The sequence below is a fragment of the Topomyia yanbarensis genome, chromosome 1 (genome assembly GCF_030247195.1).
Source record: "Topomyia yanbarensis strain Yona2022 chromosome 1, ASM3024719v1, whole genome shotgun sequence".
Taxonomy (NCBI): Eukaryota; Metazoa; Arthropoda; class Insecta; order Diptera; family Culicidae; genus Topomyia; species Topomyia yanbarensis.
In genome coordinates, this window is record NC_080670.1 from 169,616,665 (window position 1) to 169,630,930 (window position 14,266).

The 14,266-nt window shown below is 38.4% G+C and overlaps 2 protein-coding genes across 5 annotated transcripts in view; one reads left to right on the top strand and one right to left on the bottom strand.

Annotated features, from left to right (window-relative positions):
• LOC131680870 (N-terminal kinase-like protein) overlaps positions 1-2,225 on the bottom strand; it is a 31,526-nt gene extending 29,301 nt beyond the window's left edge. For 2 of the 3 annotated variants that reach the window (XM_058961596.1, XM_058961588.1), the window contains exon 1: positions 1,624-2,224. In XM_058961596.1, the coding sequence (XP_058817579.1) occupies positions 1,624-2,004 (381 nt within the window). In that variant the 5' untranslated portion in view covers positions 2,005-2,224. Of the gene's footprint in view, positions 1-1,623 lie in introns of all 3 variants that reach the window. The other variant, XM_058961603.1, reaches the window with a different exon arrangement.
• Positions 2,226-4,564: 2,339 nt separating this feature from the next.
• Positions 4,565-8,711, top strand: LOC131680894 (uncharacterized protein CG5902-like). 2 transcript variants are annotated; one of them, XM_058961611.1, is made up of 7 exons: positions 4,565-4,729; positions 4,791-5,015; positions 5,077-5,636; positions 5,709-6,127; positions 6,187-6,272; positions 6,331-6,561; positions 6,628-8,711. In XM_058961611.1, the coding sequence occupies exons 4-7, from the start codon at positions 5,865-5,867 to the stop codon at positions 6,819-6,821; spliced, it is 774 nt and encodes a 257-aa protein (XP_058817594.1). In that variant the 5' UTR covers positions 4,565-4,729; positions 4,791-5,015; positions 5,077-5,636; positions 5,709-5,864; the 3' UTR covers positions 6,822-8,711. The 2 variants fall into 2 exon arrangements, with proteins under 2 accessions (XP_058817594.1, XP_058817600.1); XM_058961617.1 differs by having other exon boundaries at positions 5,077-5,208.
• Positions 8,712-14,266: the final 5,555 nt, after the last annotated feature.

Below are 14,266 nucleotides of genomic sequence, written 5' to 3' on the forward strand. Positions count from 1 at the left end.
GAGACAGTGAACATACGCTCGTTTTCGCAATACATGATGACATTGGTGAGAGCGGCCACTGATGTGACTCTGTATTACGATTCGAGTCCATAGCTACAACAGTCGCGAGTTTCGAAAGTGGAAAAAGGTGGTAAGGACAATAACTTCTGTGGTACGCATTCTACGGAGGAGTCGCTTAGGACACCTTGTAATGAAGATTCTACAGAGGAACGCGTACGCCCAACGGAACCAGTATGTCTCGTCTGCCAGGAACCGAATCGATAGACGATCGATGGAAAATAATCCAGCAGAGCAAGGATTGTGCCGCAACTGTTTGGGTCTTCATGGGAAGAGACCGTGTAGAATTCGTACAAAAAGTGAGATCGACGGATGTCAGCTTCGACACCATTCAATGCTGCATTCGGAGCCTAAGCAGTGTGAACAACAGAAGGTCTAGTGCAAGCAGGCAATTGAGCCCAAGTATTCTGGATCCGACGCTGTAACTAATCATCATTCTTCCGGAAATGCTGCAGAGCTAGGCGTAAAGGGAAACATCATTCCACGTCGGCAATGGACCGCCAACATGAAGCGTGTTGGCAACCAATTCACAGCGAATCGGTCTAGAAATTTCGGGAGACAGTGACACGGAGAGATTTGCCCTACAAGACGTCCGCACGGTTAGTAAATTGGATCTACCACGACAGTCACTGCGGTATGCGGATTCAGTTAAGGCGTTGCCGTATATGAAAGGTATGTCGATTAAGGACTACAAACCTCGGATCCTTATCGGAAACGACAACGCGCACGTAACTGCAATGCTCAAAATCCGAGGTCAACAAGGGGAACCAATCGCAGCGAATTCACGACTCGGGTGGACTATATACGGCTCACAGGACTACTCTAACGAACATGCGCACACCTAGTGGCGCAGTGCTTTTCGGTGGAATGCTAAGGTATTGAAACCCCGGAAGTGCAGCGGGCAAATCGGATTCTCCAGGCTACACCAAATCGTGTCGATAAGAAATTCGAGGCAGTGCTGGTCTAGAAATATGACAGCTTTGAGTTTCCAGACAGCTATCCAATGGCAATATGGAGGTTAGTGTGGGCAATATGGAGCGACGAATGCAGAAGGATCCAGTGAGCGGCGAGGATGTAAAATTGCAGTTTCTCGGGTATCAAAACAAAGGGTACATCCATCAAGCGAATCAAGGGGAACTTGCAGCAGCAGATCCAATACGTACGTGGTATCTGCCACTTGGTGTCGTCCTGAATCCGAAGAATCCGCCAAAAACCCGCAATCCAATTTTCATATCCAATGTTTTTTTTAAATCGGCTGATGTATAAACAATTAAAGCTGATAGTACACTGTATCAATTATTCGACAAAGATGTAATTAATAATTTGTCGAATATCCAGAAAGTTTCTAACAGGGTCAATTTTTGTGCAAATAGCTGCTGGATAAAGGTCCGGTCACGTCAACTAGTGACTATGACTTTTAGTACTGCTCGCACTTATTCATAAAATTAGTTCTTTTTTTAATCTGACTATATGTATATAGCTACACATGCATAAAACTACACAAGCAACATAAGCCCATCCCACAACGTCACCCCCCTGACTCATAGATCTCTGGAACTTCCTTACCGTAATCTGGAATATCCCCCATGCCAGTGACAGATCCTTCTGGGATCCCTCACCGGCCAGCTTCTCGAAGTATGTTCCCAGCGGTTCGACTTGCTCGGTAGCCACGTATAGCACTTTGTCCGTTTCTAAACTATCCAAAAACTGCAAGATGCTAGGATGGCGCAGTGTTTTCAGTCTCTTCACTGCTGCTCTGGCCAGCTCCAGCTTTACGTCCGTGCCATTCTTGATATCGTACACAAATACTGAAACTTCCTCACCGGTGCCCCCTTTTCGTTTGCCCCGATGCAGCGACCAAATGCTGCGGGAATCGAACTGCTGCACTGGTTCTCCAATTTCATATGGGAAATCTTTAGTGGAGTCCCTTGAAAAAAACGACCACATCCTGCTGGGCACCAACTATTTCACTAGCGCTTCGTACAAATCACTAATCCGTACAACTTGCTCCACAGTTTGTTGGTGGTTTAAAATCGATTTTGTAGATAAACTTTATAATTTTTCGTCTTTTTCGCTAGCTGACGCAGAATCTTAAACATCACAAAATTTTTGATCTGAAACTTTTTTCTTTCTTTATTCCGTTTTGCAGCTTAAAGAGACGTACGAATATGTGACAGTTCGGTGAAAGACAAAAAGCGACAACTCCAGAGACACGGAACGGCGCATGATGTGCATGCCTGAGCCTGTTCGACGCTTCAGCTGATGAGAAAATATTCAAGAATACTTTTCAAAAGATTATAATTCACCTCGAATGGAGAAAATTATGATCTGGTGGCCACCGCGGATAAAAATCTCGACAAACATATGATTACGGCCTAAAAGCCAACTGTCAAAATCCACTTTGAATAGAAATTCCAGACAAACCGTTATTAGTCGAACACAGTTCACAACAGTTTATGAAAGAGAAATCTTTTCTCTTTCGTTTACTACCAACATCTGTGATTGGCGTGTAACGGTTTGTCCGGAATTTCCATTCAAAATGGATTTTGACAGTTGGCTTTTAGGCCGTAATCATATGTTTGTCGAGAAATTTACAATAACATTGCGTATTTCGCGTATTTCACATCAAATTGAAGAGCAATCACAAATGGGTTCCACCCTTCAAAGTGTGATAAAAGTACACGATTCCAATTAAAATCGGCTGTGTCACTGAAGTCGGAATAACTACACAAAGAACAGACATCCATGATCGAACAAAAATATTTAAAAAACGTGGGTAAACATTTCGATCATGAATCGACCAAAGGGCCGAAGACGCAATGATATCGAATCGAGAAAAATAGCTTTGAAAATTCGCCTCAAAAAATTAAATCGTATTTTAACAGTGTTTGCATACTACGCTTTCAAACGTATTGAAACACTTCAAAACAATACTAGTTTTCGGAAGCATTACGAAAATATTTTATATAATAACGTTTTCGTTGATAAAATTGAAAAAAATATATTTCGCCGAGTGTTGTTATGAAATGTTGATTAGGCCATTTTTGAGTCGCCCTCTTATTTTGACCACTCACAATTTCGCCCTGCAGTGTCGCCAGAAAACAAAAACCAAATGTGGGTTTCGCCGTGCTCGCCGGAGGGGAAAATTTGTTATTCTTCCCGGGCGTATCAAGCAGTTGGTTTTTGTTTAGGGCGACACTGTTTACGGGCTTTGTAAACAATGATGCTGTCAATTTCGCCCGTACACACTACCTTAGAAATGCAGAGGCGTAATCCGCCTGGCGGCTTGTTTACAGTCGAAAGTCGGTTCCGCCGTTTTGTTTTTTATTGATTTTCATGAAGTGTGAATCATTTATAAATGAGTTTTTATATTTATTATGAAGTATTTTTACTCCTCTTTAAGATATTACTCAAATCTCCATTTGTGTACATTTGTTATATAGGCCCATTTGTCGGTTCACGATCGATTTGAATTAATATACGATAAACACTAGCACCGCCACACCAACCTATCCCAACTATCCGTCAAATCCATTCCGGAACCGGTTGGAAATCCTGAATGGATGCAGTATGGAATCTTGCTCAAAGAAAATAACCGATTCCGACTCTATCGGTTGATGTATTTGAGCTGGAATTCATGCTGGAAGTCCGAACCGGTTCCGGATTAGTTTGACTGGGTAGAGGAATAACCGCTGTCAATTCTGTCGAATTCAGCCACAAAAAAACATGACGACAGTAGCGCACCTAGTTTGGATATCCCAACTACCTTCGAAACCGTTAGAAATTTTACACATGTTGAATGCCGAAAATGGACGTCTGTTCTATGTGAGGGTATAACCATCTTAACATTAAAAAAATTAATTTTTCTCTATACATTTTTTTCTCGAAAACAGCAAAATTTAATGTGAATGCACTGTATCAGTTTTTTGCTGAACAGTGAAATTTATTGTTACATAAAATTTTATCGTAAATCTACTGTGAGAACTTGGCATCGAACAATGTTGAAACAGTAATAACTATAATATTTATTGTTTTATGATTGTTTGTAGGGTAAATGCTATTGTAAAATTCTATCCGGGTAACTATGACCGAACCGAAACAAAACTTATGGCAACAGAAGGGCCCGCTACGTCAATTGTTTGTGCTTTTCTTCTTCATATCCTCTTGTTTTTTCGGTTTCACCGAAGAAAAATGACAACCGCACTCATGCACAGAAAAAAATGTGCACACCTGTATCCGTCTTGCATCTATACTCTGAAACATTGGAAGAATATTCTCTAATAATAATTCTAACGATTGAAGCAAATAAATCGATTTGATTTTTTAAAGCTGTGTTATGTGTTAGTCTGCGCTATAACTTCTATCTTGTGAAATTTTCTAAGCATTGTAGTCTCAAACTTTCCGACACACTACCATCACCTTTCGTGTCTAATAAACTTGTCTTTTGACATTTCTTTTCATCTGGTTTGTTTGCTTTATACCTGCGATGGTGTTAGTTTTGGCTTTCATTACGATTTTTTTTTGTGTGCGGGCTGCTGAGGCCTGCTGTTGTTGAGCTGGCTGGTGCTTTAATTCCATTTTGTGTTGATGATACGAAAGGGTGGATTTTCTTTGTCTCCGAAGTTGGACAAAGGTTTGAAATCCTCCATATAAATCAATAGTTCCAAATTAGGTTTGTATCAGGTCTAGTCTATGAACAATTTGGAGGTAATACAAGATTTTCTATTAACTAGGCTTTCAGAAATCCATCTCGCGAGCAATGAAGAGATTTCGCGTCCGTAAATTATCACAAACGTTTTGGTCAAATTTATATTCTTCGAGCATTCTACAGTGACATGTGTAGAAATACCTTTATGGAGTTTTAGTCGATTGGAGGAAAACAATGGGCCGTCCGAAAGATCGCTGGTGTCAAGTTGTGAATTGTAAAAGTTTGTGCATGCAGTCTTAGCGATCTTTAGGTAAATAGTTTCTGAACATCAATCTTAAATATTCAAAAGTTAAATGATGAAACCTTTCCAGGTATTTGCAGGTGCGGTCCGACCAGCTACTTCAACTAAAGTTTTCGTTTACTATGACCAAAAATACCAATTTATTTTTCCTGCATGAGTAACACGAACGGATGTCGGAGGTTTTGAGCTCAAGCAACGAGAGGTGCCTGCATACCTATGGATTTTCTGCCATCATATTTTATAACTCACTGTACATTCTTATCCATCTGCGTTGATATTGAGCCGTTTTGACATTTTAATTTGGAAGCAAACAAACTAGGCGCTAGTGTATGATCAAATATCTCAAGTCGTGGGAGGATCATTGCATATTGCTATGCATTAGCTAGCTTGTTAATACATGGTTCGATTTCAGTATGTCAGCAAACATAAATTCTTCTCTTACGAGACATCGTAAGTTAGTAGTCGTTTAGTGTGTTCACAAGTAGTGTTTCCCTTTTTTGACCAGCGTTAGCCTGGGAAGAGTGTGCATCAATATCTAGCTCCCATCGACTTTGAATTTGCATGATATGATTTATACACAACGACTCACTCGTCTACGCTTCTTCCATTAACCACCGTTACATTGTTAGGGTAAGAAGCCGTGTTTTTGTTGGAAAACAGCATCTTTACATTGAACTAAAACATTTTTTTTCCATTTTATAGTGTGCATGGATATTTACTAGCACCCAGCCCAAATCATCTAACACTGATTCTTGATACGAAGGTTGCGGGTGTAGAAACGAAACCATTGAAGGCAATATTACAAAAAGGTTTTACGTTTAACTGGTAACATCGGCATCTGCAGAACCAACTAGAATTATGGCGTCCAGGTACTACGGGAATAAGAAGCAAAAAATGAATGGAGACTACATGAGTACCAACGGATATGGCGAAATGAGTCGTGGGAATAGATCAACAGTCAATGGTCACCATAGATACCTCACCAATGGGCACACGAGCGATGATGCTCCTTCGATGGCTAATTCAATGTCAGAGATGTGCTTCTACTGCTTCGATGTGCTGTATCGCGAGTTATACAATTTAGAGGAACCTCGTAGGCCGTCATTTACTAATGATTCTTAGTGAGTAGCGTATTACTTAGCCACGACCATGTCTCAAGTATTCATGTCTCTTATTTTAGTCCATTATTTGTTACTTGGAAAATTGGAAAAGACAAGCGCTTGCGCGGATGTATCGGAACATTCACTGCAATGCGATTACACTCAGGTTTGGCACTGCCGGATCCTCCTTTTGGTTAATTTTAATCGGTGGCTTTTTGTCATAGGTCTCCGAGAATATGCAATATCAAGCGCATTAAACGACTCACGCTTCTCGCCAATCACGCGGGATGAGATTCATAGACTGACCGTTTCGGTGTCGCTGCTTCAAGACTTCGAGGAAGCGCGTGGCTATCTGGACTGGACGCTCGGCGTACATGGTATTCGGATAGAGTTCTACAACGAACGGGGCTCCAAACGAACTGCCACCTATCTACCGCAAGTTGCCACAGAGCAAGGTGAATTGTCATGCAATTTATAATTTATTAAAAATGGAAACACTTAAGCCTTTTATGTTTCTTCAGGATGGGACCAAATACAAACGATAGATTCTCTTTTACGCAAGGGTGGTTATCGAGCTTCAATCACTCCCGAAATGCGTCGTTCGATCAAGCTAACGCGTTACACTTCCCAGAAATGCCATATGACCTACGGAGAATATCGCGACCGACTAGATAGACAATCGCACTACAACCGGCGTGGTAAACTACAATGCTAACAACGCGTGTTTTATCTATCTCCTTTACAACCACCACCACCTCTGCCATTAACTCAGCGGTACATCGACATCACCATCAGCAACATCACACTCAGTCATTGTAAAATCTGCTGCAACTGACGACTATGTATCACTCGGCATGTAACGTCACTGGTCAAGTACTGCCTGATTAGGATGTTGGAGTTTCGTTCTCCTCATCCTCACCGCCACTCTTCTCATACTCTTCGTTTAAGTTGCTTGCACTTTAACATCACCGGCCATTTTCGATATCACTAGCCGCGGAACTACCACCCACACCAGCAATTTCTTCAGTCATCACAGCAACATAATCCTATACAACTTTTCTTACACCCACCGCTGACACCACGGTCCTGCTATTTTCACTAAATCTACAGAAAATGTGATTCAGACAGATAAAATTTACACAACGGTAGCTCTACTATACGAATTAGTAGTATTAATTTAAGCCAAACGATAGGCATTTTTTATAATTTAGGTCTGGCCGACAGTCTCAACTAAAAATATATTTAAATTGTCCGGTAAAGCTGGCGAAGAATTGTTTTCGGGTGTCATGTTTTTTAGTCTATAAGCTCCCAGCGTACAGAAGGGAACCAATAAAAGAGTTGATCTTGAATGTTTTATTAAATTCCATTCGTTATTCGAATCAATTGTACCTACATATTTTCAAACCTAATATTCGTGTATAAAGTTTCGAGTGAATTGTGAAAAAATTAAATCAGATAGTAATAGATTGAAACGGGGCCACATTGAAAGGTTCAAAATTACGAATAATAATCGCGCCAACAACAAAATTTACAACAAATCGAAATCGAGTAGTTTTAAACCGCGTTTAAGCAAGTTAGCTTTATATGACGTGAGAAAATATGTAAAAAAACTAAAAATTTACTACAAAGTCGCCTGGATGAGATCAGCCACTTTGCGCAGAATATTATTTTATGTTATTCTACCTAGTTAAGTTGATTCTTCGTTTTCGGTAATATGTTATGTTCGTTTTTGACAGTTTTCAAGGAATGTTATAGTTAACACCGATGAATCAGTAACGTCAATTGAAATCGTTTTTAAAAGAAAGCAAGTTTCCTATTCCAGCGGTTCTCAACTTTGTTTGCATTGGACCCCTTCAAAATCCCTCTGACCCGACCAGGAGAAAATAACTGGGCAATAACCCGAGCATACTATTTTTTGGTATTCATACCAAAACTTAGTATTAATTGATCATTATACCTCATTGAGGTATTAAGCAAGTATTGAAGAAACATTTTTCAATACCTGCTTAATACCTTAATGAGGTATAATACTTTATTTTAGTATTATTTATGTATTCCAGTTATTTTTACAAATACCAAACCAATACCTTATTGAATATCTCCATAGAGTGAATATTATTATTGGACGGTTGAAAAATGTTTTATTATTATTATTCAGGTATTATAATAACTCGTGTCATTATCAAATAGTTATTTGTAGAACATGTCTGTGTTATTTTTTGGTATTTTACCTCTTATGTAGAGCTCATTAATACCATATTGTGGTCATTCTTCTTCGTGACACCCCAGTAACCACTTCAAGGCCCCCTAGGGGTTCGCAGACCACAGGTTGAGAATCGCTGTCCTATCTTTAATTTCGATGATAAAGTGAATTGTTTTCTGCATAGAACACCGTTTATTACAATAACGACACGACATGAAAATTGATGAAACATGCCGATGAAGAAGTGCCCGTCTAACTTACAACCAGTTACCAATTTATTATGATACCCTTCGATACGAACAGCAAAAAAACCAGGCAACACTTTTGTTTATTTGATTAAAGCAGACAGCAAAAATATAAATTTACCTCAAACTCGTGCCGACGATGTTCGATGAAATAGAATCACTGAAATGTATTTAATGATAGTTAGGACCGAAAGAAACACAATAGGACCTACTGGGGGCATGGCCGTAGCGTGGTCTTCTGGCGCTCTTGGTGGAGTCTAAGTTTTGCGCCCCTTTGCTGTTTATTTTGGCTTTCCTTTTCGATTACACTTTCGAATAATAATAATTTAGTATTTACATGGGAAATACACTTTTTTTCGTCTCGATTATAAAGGTTTTAACCTTAGGGTCATTTGACTCTTTTTCGAGTTAGAAAAATTCTGTTTTTCGCCCCATCTCTACACCCTATGTGCGAGGTTGGGACTCGAATCTGTGGAACAGTGCAGCATTTACCACTTTAGTAGCTCCCCGTGTGCAAGGACCACCTACCAATGAACTACCTTGAACAGTACGGGGTAAGAGAGAAAAACAAAACAGTGTTCGAATCATCACTCGTGTAAGTACCGCTACCGCGTTCAGATCGCTCGCATTACTCGATAATAATAACCTGTAAAGTGAATAACCGCGTGTGTCCTTTCTTTATAACTGATCCGAATCCATACGATGATTTCCCTGACTCTGCAATCTTGCCGTCAGGTTATGGGCCCAGCGGGATCGGATCGTAAAGGGTGAACACGAAATTATTGCGACACATTCAACAGGGCATAACATTTTAACAATTGGGTAAAAATCAACCAAATTTTGCACACTTTCTCATTGATGTGTATTGTTTACATGCTGTCAAACTCGAAGTTGTGTTTTTCGATTCAACGAAAATGGAGGTGAACCAACGCGAGTCGAGAGAACAAATTCTTTCCAAACACCTGGAATTTCCTGACCTGTCGCACCGGCAGTTGGGAAAAATGTTGAACATTCACCATTCAACCGTCTCCAGAGTGTTAAATCGGTTCCAGGAGCGGTTGACGTTGGACCACGGCAAAGGAGCAGGAAGAAAACCGGGACCGGAGAACAAAAAGACGAAGGGAAAGGTGAAGCGGATGATTACAGCAAATCCCAACGTCTCAAGCCGTGATTTGGCTAAAAAGATCGGCATATCGCAGAGCTACGTCCAGAATGCATAGAAGAGAGCTGGACTACATACAAGGTACAGAACGACCCAAACCGCGATGAGCGGCAACAATCAACGGCTAAAACTCGGGCACGGAAGCTCTACGAGAAGATGCTGACAAAATATGGCTGCAGTGTGATGGACGACGAAATGTATATAAAAGCAAATTCAGGTGTTGGAGTTTTTCACCGGCAAGAGCAAGTTTTTATGTGGACGACAAATTTAAGAAGAAGAAAATGTCGAAGTTCGCCTCCAAATATCTAATTTGGCAGGCCATCTGCTCTTGCGGACTGAGGAGTGAGCCTTCCGTGACAAAGGGCACAGTAAATGGCGAGATCTATAAATCTGAGTGTCTCGAGAAGCCCCTTTTGCCGTTCATGCAGCAGCACGACGAAGCTCCGCTATTTTGGCCAGATTTGGCATCATGCCACTATTCTAAAAGTGTCCTGGAGTGGTATGAGGCCAATGCAGTCAGCCTTCCATAAAAAGATTAATGTACCATTTTTGATTGGCAGTCACTGATTTGCTTATGTTCTTCTTTCAGGCATTAAATATACTGCAAAGAGAACGAGTCAGTAGGTCAGTTTAGTAGAAAAAACTTCACTGTTTCCAAAATACATTCAGTGTGTCCAAAATATGCTTGGAACACTGTCCACATTAGTGTGGAAGGGTCCGAAATGTGAAAAATTCATGCTGTGAAGAAATGTCATTTTCTAGTTTACGTCAATGTATAAAACATCCACTGACAGTTTTCTTTCAAGCAATGTTGCAAATATTCTTCGCCGAACTAGTTCATTCGTTCATCATCGATGCGATATTCGTCGTGTCATTCACCCATGCCTCGAATAACGCTGCGCCGTTCGTCACACGAAAGCACAGAATCATCGAAAATGAATAATACAAACAAACAAAAAATCCGAATCTGATGACTGCTGTTCGCTGCTTGTTCGCATCGTTGTTTGTTGAATTTAGCCATTCATGCAATGTTCATCTTCACGCATCGTTCGGATCGGCACACGAATGGCTTAGGTGATAATCGCCACTAGCCATTCTTCGCTAAGGATTCTTCGTTCTTCATTCCTCCTGCATTGCGACCAAGAAAAACAAATTTCTTGTTCATTGATGGAAGGGTCAGAGCTTCATGACTGAAGTGGTGCAGAAATGCTTGCTATGTTCGGAATAGGATGACTTTTGCTATAAACAACAATTAGTATTACATAATGATTATTTGCTGATGTTTTTTTTTATCAGATTTGAAACGGGAAGCTGCGTAAGCAAAGCAAAACAAATCAATTACATATGTAAATCTGCGGATGTCTCGCGGGCGAAAACCGAATCAACACAATTATGAATCTACATAGTAGACTATTGGTACTTCAAATAACTTTTTTTCTAATGATGAAATCAACACTGGGTGATAGTTTCCTTGAATCTACGTTTAATGATTTTCTTAGGACCATTTGGCACAAATAGCAACCGTAAGACGAAATACTCTTATATAATATAATTTCTATATCTATAGAAGTATAATCAAGCCACAAGTTTTTGACAAATCGATACATTCCGATTTCAACCAAACTTAGCAAATATTAAACTTTTTGCCAAAACTGAACTGGTTAGTCTTATACCCTAGTATCAATTGAGGTTTTATCGTACTTTTATAGCCACTCATAACATTTAAATTGCACTTGTAGCGTGCTATAAAACTTCAATTGTTGCTTGTAAACATAAGTTTTTGTATCATGAAAGACTATTCTTTAGCTTAAATAGCAGCTAATATGGTTTTAATTTCAGCAAAATTTAGCATGTTTTCAATAAAGTTGTACAACAAAGCATTACAGAAAAAAATGCTGAATATGTATATCTTACTTGACATGACATCATGAAATAAAATTTGGATATATTCTATTAAGGGGCTACACCACTGTAGAGCACGCCAAATATGTCATGAAAATGGACACAAAATTAATTAAAAAAGCTAAGCAATAAAAAAAAATCCTCCGTACGTCGCTGGAGAAATCAATTTTGAATATACTGTGAAAATTTCCAAGCGTTCAAAAATCATTTGTTCGAGTTACATTTGCGGCTTCGAGAAAAACACGGTTAAAGTTTTCAGTACACACGAGATATACATAAGAGGCATTGCGGTAGAATGGAAAATCTGAATATTTATGTATTGTTTGCGTCTTCCATGTTTTGGGACATGATTTTTAACATTCTAAAGCCATTTTTGACTAATAAATTGAAAATCGACTTTTTTTTATTCTACAGTGCTGTGACACTTTAAAACTGTTTTTAGATAAATTTAGTAATTATTATTTAACATAAATGTAATCTCTGGACATATTAAAAATATTTTAGAGCGCATGAGATGTTTAAGGACACCAACCACTAAACTATTTTCATTTGAAAGTTATAAGAACTTCGTCATCTTCGAATAAAGTGCCTGAAAGTGAAACCTGTTTTTTCCATAAAGAATATACGACTTTTTAGAAAAAAAATGGGCTGAAAATGCCAAAACAATTTTTTTATATGTTGCAATATTCATTCAAAATCCTATATAAAAAGTGTTCATAATTTTTTCACGGAACAAACTAGAGTCTAGGGAATCAATATGTCAAGACATATCAATCCTCTAGGCCAGATTTTTAAAGGCAAAATTTTTCTTCGAAAACTTCAAAATTTCTTTTGTGGAGAATATGAGAAATGGACGTTAAAAATATCAATATTTTCCAATATCGCTCAAGTGTTCTACAAGTCATGACATACTATGAAGTTGAACGGAAATAAGCTTTGCTTGCCATAATCAGTGCTACTGGAATATTAAACAGAAATATTTTTAATGAAAAAGTGTTCATAACAGTTTCATAAATAAATTCAAAATGTCTAGCGTGAAAATGCGTTCCGCGATATGCTTTTTTTTAAACGACTTATTTTGATCAGAAATGTGTTGATTATCTTGAAGCTTGCGTTACTAAACTTGATCAAGCTGTTTATTTTAAGTGGGCGAAATTTAAATGTAAAATTGATTGGAACTTGGTACTTCTAGCATATTTCGAAAATGTACGAAAATTTAATTGCTCTGACGATAGAGTAGGGGAACATGGGGAGACTTGACTAAGTGTAAGATTCTACATTTGGCTATAACGTATTCTCTTTGGTTTTTAATTTTTTTAAAATATTTTTATGCTTGTTTCGATCCCTTAAGGTAATTATAAATGTTTGAAATGGAAAATACTTTCATCATAGAAAATATTCTGCTCGGGGCCGCCGTACCCTAATTACGTAAGGCTTTTTTTAGAACTATTCAACCTCGCCCTCCCCCCAGATGAGAGTTCGTATGATTTTGGTGAACTCCCTCTCCCCCTACATAAGATTTTATCTTACTTTGTGTAATTTTAAATCATATTGTTAATTCATTAAATTATTCGATAGCGAACACGATACTTATTGAATTATTAAAAGAGAACTCAGGACAAAATTTAACTACACACCAAAAAATTATAAATTTTATCATTGACGTAATTGCAAACATGACACAATTTAACAAACCGTAATTCACGAAATGACTAAATATTAAACATCACCGTGTTCCATTTAATTTTACATGAAACATATTTTCCATGCGCAATGACATAAAATTACACTTACTGTCATACAGAACAAACGCCATATGTGGAGTAAAATTACATGATTTACGAAATTCAATGTCATGTAAAATTAAAATCAAACGTAAAACTAAGTCATTTTTGATGCTCGTATATGTCAGGATCAGGAGACGTAAATTTATACGATTTTTTCTAAGTGTGTGTATAATCATCTGTAGAAATTTCATTTGCATCCTAATCTCGCCCAGTAGAAATTTCAGAATAAATTTTAAGAGATATTTAGAAACTCCGATTTGTTCCACATAATTTGCTTCGCTATATTCCACTTCCTTTGAATCTATTTTCTTGTGATGTAGAACTCAAAAGAATTTATAACCTCTTCTGATGTGAATTTGTTCGGAGTTTCAACTATAACGCTTATCGTACGCATAGTTCCGACATAGCTATCTTCGAATTTTCTTGAAGTAAAATACAGTTCACACTCTGGAACTATACAGCCAACAAGTTCTTTGACAATCACATGACAGAAAATTTTTCATATACCTTGCGGGTTTGAAGCGAAAGTTTGAAAAGAAGGATGTTGGTCTAACAACACGAATGGTCTCAACACTTCTTAACTCGTAAAGCAGATTGTGACTCCAGTTCCCGATCAGAACAATGTACCACCAAGAGTCAAGAAATTTCTGTAACTGCTCCAAAACCATCGACAATTAAGCCGCCCCTTACGTTGGCAACAATAAATTCCATAACTAATTTAACAATCATATTTTGTCGCTGCAAAACACTTCGATTTGAGGTCTGCGTTTCCATGACCATGATGTACAGTATGTGCTCATTTTGATTGATATATAAAATGTTCATGGCACAAATAAGAAATAGTTTCTTTTCTTATGAGAA